General features: G+C 40.4%; 1 protein-coding gene across 1 annotated transcript in view; it reads right to left on the bottom strand.

Moving 5' to 3' along the window:
* The window catches only part of rimbp2b (RIMS binding protein 2b), a gene marked incomplete at both ends in the record, with an annotated part of 56917 nt that overhangs the window by 31152 nt on the left and 6746 nt on the right, over window positions 1-19019 (bottom strand). The window contains 2 exons of the mRNA XM_083902665.1: window positions 1421-1510; window positions 10485-10568. Of these exons, the coding sequence (XP_083758791.1) occupies window positions 1421-1510; window positions 10485-10568 (174 nt within the window). The remainder of the gene's footprint in view (window positions 1-1420; window positions 1511-10484; window positions 10569-19019) is intronic.

Below are 19019 nucleotides of genomic sequence, written 5' to 3'. Positions count from 1 at the left end.
CAATTATTTCATATCCAATGAGTATGGGCATTACATTACGCAATATGAATGTCATCCCTGAATTAAATAGTAATGCAACATAAAAAGTGAATAAAGCTAAATCTCCGCTTAGCATGCTAAGACCACGACAACGTCTAAAGCAAAATCTCCGCTTAACAAGTCAACATCTGCAACTCCATAAAACACGCACTTTTCATAAGGTTACGCACACCATCCAGCACATATACACACTGAACATTGATATTCGCTGGAAACTATTCAAATATTAGTCGAACATCGAACCACTCCGCAAGATAGGTAGGCTAAATAGCGCTAGGGTGTTCCGCAGATTCGCAGATGAGATGAGATTGGAAATCCAGAGAGAATTGGATTACGGATAGTGTATTCCTGGCGTGACTATCACCAAAGTGAGACCTATGCACCTATCCATACAATTAGACATGGGGTGGCGCTTGGAAACAGTGAAGTGCTGCGATACACGTCCTACATGCTAGGCTATGACACTTAATATAGCAATTAACAAACATTGTTTGTTACCAGTAGGCTATTGTCTACATAATCACATTTCACCAATATGAAGAGAGCAGTAGGCTATTCGCGACCTGTAGAACTGCGGGTTTATGATGGACACATGTACCAGAAGCCACTGCGATGCGTGACATCAGCAGCAGGCGACTCGCCCCCATTGGTGGAAATCACAGGTGAGCTCGGCCACTCGGAGGAGCCGATATAATCGGTGGGTGACTCCCACCTGAAGAAAGTGCTTGTGGCAACTGTTTACTCTCTCACTGTTTGTCTTATCGCCGCTGCCCCGCACGGAGCACGATCACAAAGGGAGGATAGAGGACTTTGTTTGATACACACACACACACACTCCTGCACACATAGCTAGTCCCATGCACACACCCTTTTAGTTAGATTAGATAAAGGATTAATGTTTGTTGATCTGTTGTAAACAACTATAATACTTTAATAAATATTTGATCTTATTTATCTAAAGTACTGTTCTCTGTCTTTTATGTTTGTCTGACTGTAACAAGGGTAATTACAAGAAGCCTTTCAAATTTAGAGAATTAATATTTTGCATATTAATTTGTTATTTGTATCTGATAAATGAGAGTCATCTAAAAGTTGTTCAGTGGTGCGCCGTCTCTTACTTTTAAGGAAAAATGTATAATTATTCATATTAAACTTTCCAACAGTAATCTGGTCATGAACCCAGAGACGTCTGTTTGTTGCACGACGTCATTACGTCATTTTAGTCTGGACTACTGTATTGGACTGACTGACATCCATGGAGTCACACTATGTTTTATATTTAACAAGAAGACAGATGAGAGCTTAGAATCAATAGCACTGTGTGGTAAATATACATCATAGAGTGAAAAAAGTTAAAACTAAGCCATTATTTGCCTCTTACCTTTTCATATTCGGATGCCTTGTGGTTACTGTTGTACAACTGGAGGTTCAAGTGTTTGTTCTCCTGAAGGAAATCCTGAAACTCATTCCCCTACGATGCAAAAAAAACAAAAAACAAAAAACAAAAAAACAACGTTTAAATCCCAGGGAGGCGATGTGATTAGATCAGAGCACAGCATTCACGCCCAACATTTTTGTTAGCAATAGCCCATGCATTATTCATGTGATGAGACTGCCTGTGGCACTATGGTATGTCCTGGAATACACGGCTAAAAGAAGCTGCCATTTTAGCCACTATAACAGAACAATAACATTGTATAATAATAAGTGAACATGTGATGTGATGTGAAAAAAATATGGGATTGTTATTCTTGCAAACATGCATTCTTATACGCTCCCGATCACACACACACAAAGAGTCTCATTTCTCCGCTCATTCCCACCAAGTGTGCACAGATGGGAGAAACAAAAATCCTTTCATTGCAGAGGGGGAAAACTTAATTACATTCAATCAACAGTCATGAGGCGTGCCACGGATGCAATTTGCATTGTCAACTGGAGAGTTCTCTGAGACATGCAATCTACTGCAGCTACAGCCACGCATGTGCATGTGCATGTAGGCCAAGTGCTGTGCTTGTCAGGAGCTGAACCTGTACGGGCTCATGCATGATACATGTACAGTTGATTCAGAGCTGCGTAATGGCTGCTAATGGTGTCGCATGATCCTGCTGCTGTCTTATGTTTTACTTAAGAAGGACATTTCAGACGGCATACAGAGACACGAGTAAACAGTAAACAAACACATGTTAACAGACTCTTTTACGACAAAACATAATAAAACCAACAAATCCCTTAGTTAATGCAAAAAAAAAGGTGGCAGTCATGACAGTCAGGGGACAGTGACATTTTCACTTGTCACTGTAGGAAAATCACATTTGAAGATTTAATTAAATTATGGCTGAATTATTTTTCTGGATATTCTGGCTTCCTGCAACAACACAAGTGAACTTCTCAGCTTTCAGAAACTGTTGGAATTTTTCCGACAGCACAAACCGTTGTGTAATTACGGTAATGCAAAGTGCTCTTGTGAAAACGTGTTGTCTGCAATACATTCGGTGTTAAAGGGTTAAGTTGACAATGTTTCTTCACTTAAGAACTTAAGAAGCCTCTTGGGTGAGAGGTGAAAGGCTCCATCTTTACTCAAATAAGTCCATTCGCCTATGACAATGATGATTGAGAACCCTAACCCACAGATGGCTATATTTATTCAGTTTTATTAATTTTGGCTGACTGTTAAAATCATATGGCTTCTCAGGAGACTTGAAAATTCCCACTGACATCATTAAATGTAGTGTTTTTCCCCTGCTATAATGTCAAAATGTGATGCATGTGTAACATTAAGTAAATGCAACCTACATAACAGACGGCATCTTTAATTGCTCTTACTGTGTTGTGAATTGTACACAGGATCCCCCTGTGGCTACTGCAAAGGAAAGAAACCCACTAACATAAATGAATATGCTGCACTAACGGGACAAATATTAGACAGGCAAGTTAGTGTGATACATGCTTTATGTATCACACTAACTCAAACATGCCTCTACTTTACCCTTATACCCTAGCCTTTACTCACTAAACATCTAATTGAAATGAACAGCACAAACACAGTGCACAAATACAGGAGAAATACTGTGAAGGACAAAAGCAACAAGTAAACAAAAGCCTGATTCCAGGACCAAAGTCTGAGATCACATCAAAAAAAAAAAACATTATTTCCAGTCAATTTTAATGCTTTCCATACCTGCACTAGATTACAGTGGCATTCCTGAGCCTGGGCATTCCTGAAGCACAAACCTCCAGTGAATTTTCAAGCTGTTTTTCTGGGGTTTGGATGTCACAGATTACACATGCAGTGATGCAAATCAAATTGTGTTGAACACAGAGAATCAGCTGCTGCTTTCTCTTGTCATGTTTATATTAGGGCTGTCAAAAGATTAACACTTTTAATCAGATTAATCACAGGGTAGCTGTGGATTAATCACGATTAATCACGATTAATTACCATTCGTAAATATGCCAGAAAAATTATAATTTTCTCTTTATATTGTTGTAGGAAAGGAGAGATAAATAAAGTATGTGAAAATATAAATGAAAAGAACAATACAATACTGTAAATAACTTGTAAAAACCTATACAAACTTAGCAAAGAAAAATAAACATTACATTGTAAAGAACCCACATTATAAGACAATATAAATAAATTAAATACTATAAATAACTTTGAAAAAACGTTTTAAAAAACTACACATTGCTGTAAATAACTCACATTATAAACAAAATATAAAGTATAGAAGTTAAATAGTTTTCTTGTGGTACTAAACCCAGAGCAGGAGAAGCACTGCTTCTACTAGTTAGCGTTAGCATCAGCTAGCATTCTGACGCTAATGTTAGCTGCTGTCTGTGTCCCCGTTAGTTAGACAGTGACTGTTAATGTTATGATTATATCATTATCTGCGCCAGCAGCGCCACTTACAACTGTGAGTCTTTCTTTCTTTTTTCTTCATCCTCTCGTTTTATTTCCTCTTCTAACTTCCTGATTGAGCTTCACACAGGTTAACGTGAGGAGACGTGGGGCCCCGTTAGGGGGGTTTCCGACCGAGATTCCATTGCAAATCAACCAAGGGAGACAGGGATGCAGCTGGTCACTGATGCATTTAGGCTCCGAGTGTCGGGAGCATGGTCGGGAGCCCCTCTATCGGCTCGGGGACCCAAGCAGTTGCCCGCCGCCTTGCCTGTTCATAAACTGCACGTCTACTCGTAGCGCGAGGAAAGTGAGCAAGTGCGTTAATTCCACAAATCAATCATCCTGCGTTAATGCGTTAATCTTGACAGCCCTAGTTTATATGTTAACTGTTTAATCTTTTCAGTAAACACCATAATCCTTTGGCAAGACATAATTTTTTTTTTGGGGGGGGGGGGGGGGGGGTAGCCAGTGAGATCAGTGGCAGAATGCTACGGAGCCCCCGAAGTGACATGAGAAAAAAAAAAGTGACGAAAAAAAAAATGTTAATCTCGAGTTTCAAAGTCGAGATCTCGAGTTTCCAAAAAATTATTAAAAAAAATATATTTCTCATGTCCGTAGAATGCAATGTGAACTAAAAAAAACAAACACCCAACACCCATGGAGATGTTTGTAATACTTTTGCAGGAAACTAGAGATCTGCTTTGAGCATGAAGACCAATTTGAATATAAAAGCATAGTAAGTCATTTCTCGATCACAATGTTGAAATGTGTTATGTATACGTAAATACGTAAAATTAGATCTATTAAATCCTCAGTGACAGTCCATTTACTTGAATATACTTTGTTATAAAAATGTACCCCTGTGTTTTGTCCAGACGTGATCTGACTCAGACGTGAGCCATGCTCCATTTCAACAAGTCTGACAGATGAATCAACACCCCCCCCCCCACCACACCGACATTTAGTGAACATAGCGCCGTGCCTGCTCTTTTTCAATTTAGACGACAGTCTCATGAACACAAGTGCATTACAACCTTTCGCAGCTATTAATTTAATCGACTTAATAATTAAAAGTATACAAAATGAGGGGCTCTCTGGAAATAGATCTGACAAATACTGTACAATACAAATGCCAATCATGCCTTTAATTTAATTTATCTATATATCAATCTATATATATATATATATAGATAGATATAGATATATATCTATATCTATATCTATATCTATATATGTATACATATATACAGAGGCATACTGTATATTTACAATGGCTCCACCCTCCTTGGAGTCTGCCTGTTGTCTGCCTCCGTATTGATGTTCAATTAGCACTGTAACATATTTGTGCGACAGTGGCACACCCAATGCCTGTCGCCATGGTAACAGCCAGAACTTGAAAATGAACGGAGGCATGTTCTGTACACACACACACACACACACACACACACACACACACACACACACACACACACACACACACACACACACACACACACACACACACACACACACACACACTCAGAGACACAGAGGTGCAAGATGGCGATGCCAGTGTTAACGGTCACTCACTCACTCACACACACACAGTAACTATATACACCAAGAGGACACGTCATTGACACCAGTGCCGGAATGTCAACACTTGAGCACATCTTCTGTCACGTCACACGTCAGTGTTTGGCAGACACATTGTTAAAAATCCATCACCTGCTCTACTCTTTATGTGCACTCTTTACTTTAACCTGATGAGGGGAGAAACAGGGGAGTGCGAGACACAGGAAAGTCAGTTTGGAGCAAACAGGGGCTGACATTAGTGTCAACTCACATTCCCCTCACAATAGTGTTCATTGGTCTTGTCTGTGTGTGCGTATCTGTTCTCAGTGCTCAGTGCACGAGGAGATAAGAGCTGTGCTGCAGTTTGTGGAGACCGTGGCCTCCCTTCTCCACTCGCTGTTTGGGGACACTTTGCCCTTCGGGGTATCTTTGCCCAAACTCAGCAGGCTGACAGTGGGTGAGGAGGGAAGTGCTGCTCTATGCAGGGAATGTGAGAGTAGGGCAGTCAACAGTCCTAATGGAGTGTAAATATGGGGCATCTCATCTAAAGAAATGACTTAAGGGCACGAGGGAATGAATTCAAATGGTCTATGACCAAACAGAGTCATACAAATTACTGCCGAATCCCTACAGCTCATTGCTTTCATAGAAAAACATCTCACTACTCTGTACAGTATTTACTTCTGTTCCATCATTTTATATTTAGTGCTGAACTTTAAATCAGTCTGTATTTTTTTATCAACTCTCAAACCACACACTGTAAAGTCTATAAATACAATTGTACTAAAACTGCACTCCCTACACTTACAGAAAGACGACTGCAGTGACATCACTTCACATGATGATTGTTATTATTATCATTATCATGAGTGACATGAGTGCAGATTATTTCTTTTATGTACTATATTGTTACACATTTTGTTCTAAGAAACTTGCTGCTATGTCAATATACTTATATAATATACTTATAATACTTTATACAATATTACATTTAATTATTTGATGACCTGTCATGTATATTTAGTTATGTTTTTTTATTATATTTATATTTATGTAACAGGTCAAGTAAAAAAAGAAGTCCAATTGAGAAAACACCAGACCTGTTCAAAGCGATATTAGCTTTTAATTAATTATCACAATATTCTATCATGAACTGTGTGTTTTGATATGGAGTAAAATATAGACCACAAACCAAAAAAAAATCATATTAAATTCAAATATAAATCAAAAACTTTGATATTGAGTGGTGGGCCACATGAAATTGATTAGGGTGCCACATGTGGCCCCCAGGCCGCAGGTTTGACACCCCTGATCTAACACATTATCGAAAATGACATGCAGAGACAAAATGCAGGTTGGAGAGACCGATGATATATGTTATTAATTAAATGTGAATCGTTTGTTATGGTTATATTTTATCAGATAGATGATGAAAACAGAACATCAGCCAAACACCGACCAAAAAACCCCAGCATCATCAGCTGCACTGACATCTGAGATCAACATCGCTGCAAAAACCCATAAAAGTCATTCTCTAATCATCACCCAGACTAAACAGAGCTCTCCATGTCATCATACTGTAATATGAAGTGGTTGTGTTCAGTGTGGCTCATGTAACTGTAATGGTAAAACCTCTCAGACCAAATCTATCCACTTACACCTTAATGTATGCAGTGGTTTAAAGCTCCCATAGAGTGGTCCTATCGCACATATATGTGAGTTATGGAGGTCTACTTACATACATGAACTTGTTTCTATGGTCAAAAACCTCCTAGTTGCTGTAAACGAGCCGATGACTGAAGCTCTCGTCAGTCGCGCTGTTTCAGAGTGAACTCTCACCCCCAGAAGACAGACTGTGTTGTGATTGGCCAGCCAACGACAGCTTTCCCAGCTGTCTTGTGATTGGCCAATACCTGGAAGTGACGTAATCAGCACACCAGTTCTCAGAAGCGCAGCTCCCCCCTCTGGAATTATCAAAACATTGTTTTAACAATGGTTAAAAATAGCTTTGTCACAACTCCCCGTCCCTTTTATGACTTTGACCCGGAGTCAGACCCAGAGTCAGAAAACACTGTCGCTCGTGAAACACCTCCACAACGGACGTTATTCTTCTTCTGCGGTTCAATGTACGCAACCGGATGTGCCCGGACTAGTGCCCGGACCAGGAGGATCTGCTGTTCAGGAGAACTGTTGTTTACGTAACCGGACCGGGTTTTTTCAGAAATCTCGCTGAGCCCGAGATTACAATAAAACACAGCGTTCTCAGCAGTGGCTGAACTGTTTGTTTTGAACCTTCAGGGCTTCATAAACAAGGTAATGACGCATTCATTGGAACTTCTGTTCTAGGTCCATTTTAAATGATCTCCTGCTGCTGTGACACAGACTGATGACTCACCATGTTTCCCAGCGAAAATAATCTAACATCAAATATCAGCCACTGATGGTCAGCGGTTACTTTAGTCTACACAGCGTTAAACCACCTGGCTGAAGCTCTGCAAACTACCAAGATCAACGCCTTCAAATAACAACTACAGTTCAGGCAACTGAGTGACTTCTGAGTCTGCAGCAACAAATCACAGGTGAGCGCAGGTAAGAATCCAAAGTGTAACATAAGAAAGCAAAAATAAAGTCAGAACAAAGCAAAGCAAAAGGCCATGAGGAGCTAAAACAGACAATCTGAAAGAGAACAAATGGAAAAGGGTGGGTGTGTGTCTATGTATATATATACAATAGGGAGGGAGAGACTTCTAGACACAGGTGACACTAAATAGGAGGTGCAGATAATCTAAAATGTGGGAAAGCAGACAGAGATCTGAGTTGTGCCAGGACAAGACAGGCGGTGAGTATCAACACAGGAAGTGTCAAGATAAAACAGGAAATCCACAAAAACACAGCACTAGTAACCACAAAAACCCCGCTATATCAACAAATATCTGTCACATTCCAAACCATTGCGCAACAAGCAGCCCTTTTCCAAGAGGAAAGGAATTGCGCTCGTAACCGGGAAAGGTCACTGATTCAAATCCCAGGAAGGTCCAAGCGAGCTGTGGTGCCCCTGAGCAAGCCCAGCGTGTGTGTGTGTTCACTGTATAATACATGCAGAGGTCACATTCACTATCATTTGGTGTGCATGTGTGCAAAACTGTTTAACGGTGTTTTACATCACAGCTGACAGAGTGAATGCAACAGCATTAACGGCTCTGCTAAAGTTATTTAAGAAATATCCTCAATATCTTTGAAACACGTGTTTCGAGAGACTGAAAGGAAGACGTCTGTGGTGAGAAGCGACACTCAAGATAAGTTCCGAGCTGGAGTTTTAATATGCTGCTCACTTGTAAGTCACTTGAAGCGTCTGGCAAATGAGAACCAAAATCAAGAGGAAAATGCTCGACACTGAGGAAATGACTGGACATTTGATCAATAGCTCCTCACTTTACCTTGTAAAAGATGAAACACTGCAGTTTGTACAAGCGGCTCATACATCAGCTGTGCGTCATTTGATGGATTTGCCCATTCATCAAAAGACTTGTCGAACGGCACCGCCACAAAAACGAATAATTCCATTCATGTTCCAATAATTACCAACGTCACACTGACATGTGACACTAAACACTGGACAGAAATCAAAGGAGCAACAAAGGAACAAGATAGAGTCACTGACCCACTGCTTCAATGTCAACAATGTCAGACACGTCTTCTAAGCAGATTCTTTTAACCTTGTTCTTTCTCTCTCTTTTTTACCATCAAGGTCACTCCATTTACCAGAATGACATTTCTGGGGCATTATGAAAAAAACTTTCTTACAGAGACACCAAACACCATATGAAAATGAATGAAAGTTACATTTTTACCGAGGTGAAAAAACTTGAATCACCACACCTCACTGATGCACAGCTCCACCAGAAAATATACAGTCACATGGTCCACACCTGGTCCTATTTAATGTTGTTTTATTATGTTTTTAAAGTGCTTTCTAACTTGTTTCAGGACAGTTATATATAAATAAAGGTATTATTAGTGCTTGATTGTGTCATAATTAAAGGTGCCATATGTAAGAATGTGGCCAAAAACAGTTACTACATTCAAATTCAAAATACAGAGGTCTTTAAAGTTTTGTTTTCTGACGTAACTGGCAACCCGTGGTTGCTCGGCAGCTGAGACTGCAATGATTGGTAGACGGCTGTAGGTGGCGCCACATGCCAAAACATGATTTCAAAACATAAACATGATTTGCAGTCTGCAAAATATTTTTTTTAATGCAAATGTTTTGTCTATACTGTTGTTGTTGGTGAGTTCAGTTTGTTATATGAACATTATTCCTGAGTCTCTGTGACATATTAGGAGGATTTTATGGCCAGTTGCTTTAGATTTATTACATAATGCACCTTTAACGTGTACATCAATAGTTCATCGTTGTGTACATCTGTACTAGATTCATTTCCCTCCAAGCATTTGTGAGATGCTCATTTGCGACAAGAATTGGTTCCAAAATCTTCCAAAAAAGGAAATTCTCCCAAGGTGTTCCTGAGACACCAAAGCTGATGCTTCAAAAATACACTGCTGCTAACAATGCTGCTAATGAGCACACAAAATCCTATAAAGTTACACTTTAAAGGATTCCACCGGCAATGATCACATTTGTAAATACATTACAGCCCAACACCATGTATTTCCTCTGTGTTTGTGCCTGATTACATGCTGAGAATTCAATTACTGCAGCAAAGTGTTTTTTTTTTAATTTTAAATCTGTTTCCAGCACAAAAACAGAGCTGAACCCACAGACACTGTTAGCTAACGGCTCCCATTTTTCAATTTCAGTCTTCAGCGACTGAGTGCGGCAGTGACCTGTGACGTTTGTGTGTGTGTGTGTGTGTGTGTGATGGCAGCAGACGAGTCTCTCAGGTACAAATCAATTCAAGCCTCCTTTCACTTTTAGCATCCTCTCACTCACTGAGGCCAAGCTGTTGTATATTTTTGGAGCACTTACCAAAGTCTGACATGTTTGATTTTTCTTCTTCACCTCTGCCTCAAGTGCTTCACACTCCTTCCTTGTGGTGCTGATCTCAGTCTCCTGGGGGTTGAGGGGGGGGGGGGGAAGAGAGAAAAAAAAAGCAGAGGATGGCTGCAATGGTTTGTCAGGAACATAAGCTTCCTGATAGGTGTCAAAATGAGGCAAAGAGAGAATGGGGGGGGGGGGGGGGGTGGTTGTGTGTGTGCACAGAGAGAGATTCATCCTGATGAGGTTTTAAACCCCTGCCTTCCACACCAAGGTCTGTGGACTATACCACCCGGCTGGAGCTAACTCACTGTAACTAGCTGCCGTATTCTACTCTGTGTGCTTCAAGGTGCACAAACGCTGCAGGAGTGCAAGCAAGGTCGCAGGGAAAACGTGGACTGGATTTGCGGTGATGTGGGAGTTCTCTATTTGAACAAGTGGAATGGATTGGATAACGACACACAGAAGGGGCTCTCTCTGCCTAACGCTATGAAGTGAAGGGAAACTGACAGATTTATGATCATATTTGTGTGAATAATGACAAGTTATATCATTGTCTATTTAAAGGTGCCATATGTAAGAATGTGGCCAAAAACAGTTACTACATTCAAATTCAAAATACCGAGGTCTTTTAGGTTTCGTTTTCTGACGTAACTGGCAACCCCGTGGTTGCTCGGCAGCTGAGACTCTACTGACTGCAATGATTGGTAGACGGCGGTAGGTGGCGCCACATGCCAAAACATGATTTCAAAACATAAATATGATTTGCAGTCTGCAAAAGATTTTTTTTTTTTTTTTTTAAGCTGTACTGTTGTTGGTGGTGAGTTCAATTTGTTATATGAACATTATTCCTGAGTCTCTGTGACATATTAGGAGGATTTTATGGGCAGTTGCTTTAGATTTATTACATAATGCACCTTTAAACCCAGATTAGGGCCACTTTATATAGAATTTGATGGCACTTTTTAATAAAAAAAAGACCCCAGCTGCAGCAAGTGTATTTTCAAACAATAAAATGCGACATTTTATTTAGTTATCCTCATTTTACTTATGCAGCTCTCTAGGTAATTCACAAGAATGTTATTAATATTATGTGTGCGAATGCGTTACAAATTCAGTTTGTAACGGGCTCCGCAATGACAATGCAGATTACTGGATAAATCACAACTGTTGCATCGCATTGGATTTTGGGAGAATAAGCTTCAAAAGATCTTCAGTATATTTATTTTAATGCTAACTATGGCGTTGTTGCATTTAAGGACGAAGGTAAACCTGCATTAGCCACTTGAATTCTGCCTTACTTAAGTGTATTAATTACATCTGCAATGTTTTAAATCAAATTTAAATGTAAATTGCACATGTAATGTAGACTCTGTTCATGTGTAGTAACAGACGGTTCAACCTGTGCTTAGCTGACACCATAAAGTCCCTCTAAATGCCTGATATGTTTCCATCAAACAGCCATTTAACTGAGCTGCTCGCTGAACACTGCTTTAGATGGAATTACAATGAAAAGAGGTGGTTCAGCTTTCTCTATACTGTGGGATTAGTGAGCCAAAACATGACTGAGTGGTGGGGAATCTTCTTCAGCACTTGCATATCAGCAGTGGCACGCAGCTAGAAATGGGACACACCCACACCCTCATCCTTCATCAAAGTAGCGCTTTTTGTGATTTCACTTTACATTTTTTAATGTAAAGGTAACACTTTATCAAGCTTGGATGCGCTCCGTTCTATCTGTGAGGGTAAACACATGGACATCATGTGCAGTCATTTAATGCACAGCCAGAAAATACATGGATTACATTATTGCCTCATCCGTCAGGTCTTCAGTTTCATACCAGTGCATGAAAAACATTCCCTTACTATGACGGGAGTGACTGTAGTGCAACTGTGTGTGTACTGAGATAAGTGCACAGAATTAAACAGGGGTTTTATCAGCACACACACGCACACACACACACACACACTGGTAATATGGCACCATGTGTCCCGGAACAATACTAAAATAGGCACAAGCGGATCCACCAGAGGCCCACAGCACACATGCAATACATGCTGCATTAATGTGCACTTCATCACAGCCAGTGCTCACTGCAGCTTTGACTTTGAACACAGATCACAATCCATTAATTCAAATGGAAGACATTTTTTTTTACTCTGCTACATCTGCTGATTCGCCTCGTCACCAGGCAATGTTTAATAAAACAGTGATCGATCGGCTCAGAGAACAGGAGGAGCAGACGGAAGAAGAAGAACAAGCTTTGACCCTTTCATGATCTGTAAGCTTGTGGTGTTTTCCCCCGATCACATGTATGTGAAATGTGTGCACGCGCTCTACAATTTCCATTCTTTCAAGGACTTAAACACAACAAACGAGAATGATTCATAATTAAGAGATGTTTGAACATTTTCTGCGTTTGGGATTTGTTAAATCCAGGCTAATAACACACATAACAAGGCTGCAAACTCAGACACAAGCAAGAGTTTGAGTTTTGTGCTCGGTATCTACTGAAACATGGAAATGTTTCAAATAACAATTACTTGTGTAATCAATTGCTAAATTAATCGTCAACTATATTGATCATCAATATCATCATCTTTTTTTTATGATTAAAACAACATTTCTGAAATGTGAATATTTTCTTTGCTTCTTTGCTCCAACAAAAACAAAGAAATCATTAAAAGTGAATCATTTTGGTTTGTGAATAAAAACAAAACATTTGAGAACCTCATTATTCCCAGGATTGACAAACACTGATCAACGTTTTTTTAATGTTTCCTGACATTTTGTGGAGCAAACGATTACACCGAGAAAACAATCGACAGATTAATGCTTGTTCTCAGGCCCGTGTATTTTATTTTATTTGCCAATGTTCAACTAAAATTCCCACTCGTTTAAAAGATTCAAATGGCTGCCACTGTGAGTAATGAGGTGCTGTTTAAGTGGAGATTCTTTTTACAGCGCAGAGGATGAAGACAGATGAGGTGAACCATCCCCACAGGCTGGGTCTAGCTTTCCTGCTTCAGTGGCACTAATGCAAATGTGTGCTCAGGAGAGGTGTATCCACAGTAATCTATACAACCTACATGACTTACAGACCTGTGCAGTCAGGACAGTTTTCATGCTGAACAACTACCCACGGGTGTTTTTTGTCAGACGGTATATATCAAACATCTTTGAAAACCAATGACCAATCTCTAAAAAGCATTGTTTTTCTTCTTTACTGTAGAATGAAAAGCTATGTATAATTAATTGAAGCACACGTAGATTCAGTTTTAAATGCAAAACAGTCTAAAACCATCACATTATGTAATTTTAAACACTAATAATACAGTATCATACTATCTGCGTGTCTAATTGGACAAATACTAACAGAAGAAGACGAGACGCTGTGTGCTGGCTCAGTGTTCAGTACCATGGTCAGCTCCCCCAGGATCACACCACGACTGAATACATGCAAGGTTTTTACTTCCACCATTTTTGTTGTTGCTGACCCTTTTCTTTTATTTAAGAGCACAGGAGCCTCGTGGTGTAACATGGTTCACACACACGGCAGTATTTCTTCCACAACAACTAATTAACATACAGTAGGAGGCTTTCCCCACACTCAGCGTTCAATCTTCTGATCTTTGGTAGATGGGAAAGCTCGGTGTATAATCTCTGGTGACCAGGGGTAACCTCATTACTCTCTCTTTCTCTCCCCTTGTCTCACTCTATGTGTGTGTTTCTTGCTCTCTCATCCCTTGTTTAGTTGAATATGCATGGTGCATAATGATGGGTTATAATCCTACCAATGGCAAGGCATACTTTTTTATTTATTTTGTTCCCCGGGGGTTGAGTCTATGCAAACAGCAAATATCTGGTGGGGCTTTTAAATATAGACAGAGCAAGTGAAGCTCGCTCAAGGGATGAGTTTTACAGCAGCATCTGTTCTTGCAAAATCTTTTATGTTAACTTCACATCTACTTATGACACTGAATACTAATCCTCACAAAAAAAAATATGCAGACACACAGCAGGCTACAACTCAGCAGACCTACATGAAAACACAGCTGATGGCCACACAAGAGATAAAGCACTTAACTTTTTACTGGGAATAGTTACACTCAGAAAGAGTGTATCACCTCAATTTGTGGCACATGCTGTAGCTGTGCAGCCAATTTGTCAGCGGCACTCCCCAGACACTACTTTGTTGCTGCTATGTGTTTGTTTTCTTGTAGCCACAGAAAAAAAGCCTTTAATGAAGCTGCAGGAAACAGTGCGGCTGTCGAGTGTTAGCAAGTCACTATGTTGCCAGGATCTGAAAAGAGGAAAAGAGGACTCACTACTCTTATGCAACACCCAAGAAGGGGTTGCACTCAGCACGCATGTGTAGCACAGCATGAAGCATAACATTAAGTATATGATTATAGTTCACATGCAGCACGGCAGCCGCTCAGGATCATTTGAATCATTTCAAATGGCAGCGTAAGTTACATAACCTCCACAGCTTAAGTCTGTGTGCTAATACTGAACTGTGTGTGTGTGTGTGTGTGTGTGCCTGAGCGTATAAGTGTGCACAAAACCCACAGACTGACTGCTGAATCACAGATTTGCAGAAAGAAAAAACAAGCGTAGCTCCCAGAGGTCAATGAGTACATCCCTGAACACACACACGTATCACGTTTGCGCAACTATTCTCCTAAGGTCACGTCATCGACACTCAGTTGCCTGACCCTAAAGTTCCTCAGAAATAAGATTCTGCCTCATGATAAGGTCGGTGGATATGCCAGAATACACACACACACACACGAGGGAGAGGGGGAAAGGGTGAAAAAGTAAGGTTAAGACAAACAAGAGTGATGACGAATGACTGAATGATCACAATGGAGATATAAAAAAATGGGATGGAGCCAGGATTTACCATATGAGCTCCTCAGCTTTTTCTCAGAGTGTAAGACCTCGGTGAGTCGTTTGCTATCAGGCATATTAAAAATCATGCAGCAGTGGCAAAAGGAATATCTATTAAAATAAAGTCTGTCTTCCACATGCTCTCCAACCCCCTTTCTCTCCTCTTCCCTTCACAGTCGCTCTATCTCCTAACATCATGCCTTGGCGTTGCTGCTGAATCTGAAATGAAAGTGCCACTATCACCAGGTTCTGACCTCTGTGCGCCTCTGAACGCTACACTCCCTGCCTGCTGATGTCTTGTGAGTGTAACACACTACTACTGAAGAGCAACAAGGGAGGTGAGGGAGAGAAGAAGGGGGAACACTGTCAGCGAGGAAGAGGAGCGGAGAGGAGTATGAATAATGAAAGCGAAAACCAACAGACAGACAATCTTAAAGAAAAACAATTGGCTACTGTCACAGGCTTCTGTTACAAAAAGGAGTGATGAGAAGGAGCTATAATAAAAATGTAAGGTTGTTTAAAATAGGGTGCTAATTTGAAAGAGTAGACCCAGTGTGTATGAGAGGCTCGAGGGAGAGAGAGGACTGTAAATCTGATAATCTCACTGCATAAACACCAAGACGTCAGATGAGACTTTTAACTTAATGGAAACTAAAAAAAAAAAATTACTCATGCAAGCCACAACAGACTCCTACACAGCAGATAGAATGGAGTGAGTGTGGTGACAAACACTGGATTCAATAACGCACCATTACAGAGAAAAATGGTTGTGGGCTCACAGAATAAACATGTTTTATTGTCGTGTTCTGACAGCTGATCCATTGTTGCTGACTAAAGGTCCACAGAGAAAATCAGATGATGATTTTTGCTGCAGTATTCTCCGGGTTCTCCGGCTTCCTCCCACAGTCCAAAAACATGCGATATGGGGATTAGGTGAATTGGTCACTCTAAATTGACCGTAGGTGTGAGAGTGTGAGTGAATGGTTGTTTGTCTCTATATGTGGTCCTGTGATGGACTGGCGAACTGTCCAGGGTGTACCCCGCCTATCGCCCCAGTGTCAGCTGAGATAGGCACAGCACCCCCCGCGACCCTCTGGTGGAGGATGAAGCGGTAGATGATGGATGGATGGATGGATTTTTTTGCTGCAACCAAGCAATTGAGGAACGCCCAGTGCTGGTGCCCACTCACACACACACACAGTTCCACCAGTTCGCATGGTAACCTTTGTCTCTTATGGCCAAGAGTAGTGAGCACCTTGTCACAAATTATGTTTCCCATAAAAACGTGAATCACCTCTGCAGCTTTTACTGTGATTGTTTCAAAACCAAAAGAACAAAGTGAGTGCACTCGGGAGTTGACTCCTTGCACCACAAATATTTCCTCGTATTCTGTTTAATTTTTAAAACTCATCTTAAAACACATTTTTATTCTTCTGCGTTCAACTCAGCATGAGACTCTGCTCTTGTTTTAGTGTTTTATTGTTTAAACATTTTTATTGTTTTATAGTTTTATTGTTTTTTTATTATTTAAACATTGTTACTGTTTTATAGTTTTATTGTTTTTATTTTGTCTCCTATGTTTTATGTGCCATGTTTTATTTATTGTACTGTTAAGCACTTTGTACCAGCTTTAGCTGCCTAAAGCGCTCTATAAATAAAGTTGAGTTGAGTTGAGTTGAGTTAATTGGAGATTGAAGATGCACAGAGCTGCGACACATGAACACACAAAAACAACGCACTCATGCATTTATCCAACTACACTGATTTCAAAAGGTTTTGAACAATTTAAACAAACATTCATCGTCATCAAAGAGTCATCGTGGAAAACCCACTTTGCAAATACATTACAGATCTATTACTACGTACTATGTATTATGAAGTGAGTCCCAGTCAAATAAATTCAATGTTCAACCACCGTAATTCAACTTTCTTGCAGATTTTCCCTGCGTGTGACGTTCCCCCGAGAGAGCCGGTGTAGCATAATTTTGATGGAGAATTAAAAGCACCCAGGTGGCCAGTGTGTAAATACACAACAGTGAGAGTTTAAGACCACGGCATCACGGCAGGGCTCGTTCAGTCTCATTAGAGGGGGCCAGTTGCTGTGCAGGTGGAGGAGGAGATGCTGAGATGATAAAAAGTGTTCGGCCCTCGAGGAGCCGCGGCGTCAACATTAGAAACTAAGCAGAGGAGCCCGTAATCAAGTCCCACTAATACGATGCAATTGTACGTACAGGAAACAACGGTACTCAGTGGTTAGCCACACCTAACCACTTTATTATTCCTAACAATCGGCGTAAACCCAATAAATCTGTGTGCACGAACGAAGAAATCAGCTCAGTTTGAACGTCAGCAGCTCGTCTTGGCCATGTCTACAAAATGTGATGAATTACTGCTTAATGTTATTGACCAATTGGATATTTGTGTAAATACCTGAAAAAACTGCACTACAACGTCATCAAACAAGGTTGGAATCTTGTGGCAAACAAAAATTAAATATTAATAAAGTGGTTAAGAATTTTTTATAAGGTCACACAAGTAGCCAACACAAAAAGCGACTCTTCATGGCAAAACCTGCCACGATCAAATTAATTCACATGGACGCAGGCGGACCTGTTTGTCTGCACGCCCGGGCTCCAAACCAGATAAGCTGATTATGACACAAAACATTACATGTTGTCCTATTTGCGATTCGGTGTTATCCCAATGTTCCTGATGATGTGAATTCACTGACCTGCGAAAGGTCAAGGTGAAATAAGACGGATAATTACGACACTGATCGCTCAGACTCACGCTGATGAAACCTTTGGCACAAACGGGACGATCATCACAGTGGTGACAATTACCAGCAATAGTTTAATCCACACCTGCAATTTATGAAATGACTGAGGAGTCACAGTGACTCACTCTTCTTTCCACTGCATTACTTATTATGCTCAACTTTATTACGCAGCCATAAAACCTCTTCCAACACCTTGAAAATGTTTTTGTTACTATTTTAATTATAATTTCCAGTTTTATGTTGTTAGACACGCTCTCTCCTTTCAGACGACATCACCTCCTGTGTTTTCTCACCATCTTTCTAATTAAAACTCAATTAGTTTCAGCTGTGTTCAACTGCTCACCTCACTCTTTAAAGGGGACATTATGCAAAATCAACTTTTTAATCATTTAAATCCTTATATCAGGTCCTATCAGTCGGCAAAGTGTGAACAAAGATGACTCACTCATGTTTTTGTGGTCCTCCTCAGTCTAAGTTCAGGAGATAGAACACACGATGTTGACTTCCGCACTCATTGGGACGTCACAACGCACTAAATTCCTGGAATTGTTGTCTCGCAGAGCTCCGCTTTGTCTGTAAAACATGCAAGAGTGCAGGCGAGGGCAATAGTATCTGAAAACCAGCAGTCCGCTAAGTCCGCAAAACATTGTATTCTTGGCTCCACAGTGCAGCACAGAGTTCTACACAAACTTCCAGCCTCAGAGGATTTATCCGTCTAATGAATACATGTTATATATGACGGCAATGTGCCTGCTAGTGCCTGCAAATGATCACTTTTCCAAATGCTAACTGCTGTTAGCTCCCAGAAGCCTCTGTGGCTGATGTCATTTCCTGTCCCTTAAGTTTTTTTTGT

The sequence above is a fragment of the Microchirus variegatus genome, assembly GCF_963457635.1.
Source record: "Microchirus variegatus genome assembly, chromosome: 16".
Lineage (NCBI taxonomy): Eukaryota > Metazoa > Chordata > Actinopteri > Pleuronectiformes > Soleidae > Microchirus > Microchirus variegatus.
This window is presented reverse-complemented; position numbering and strand designations above follow the sequence as displayed.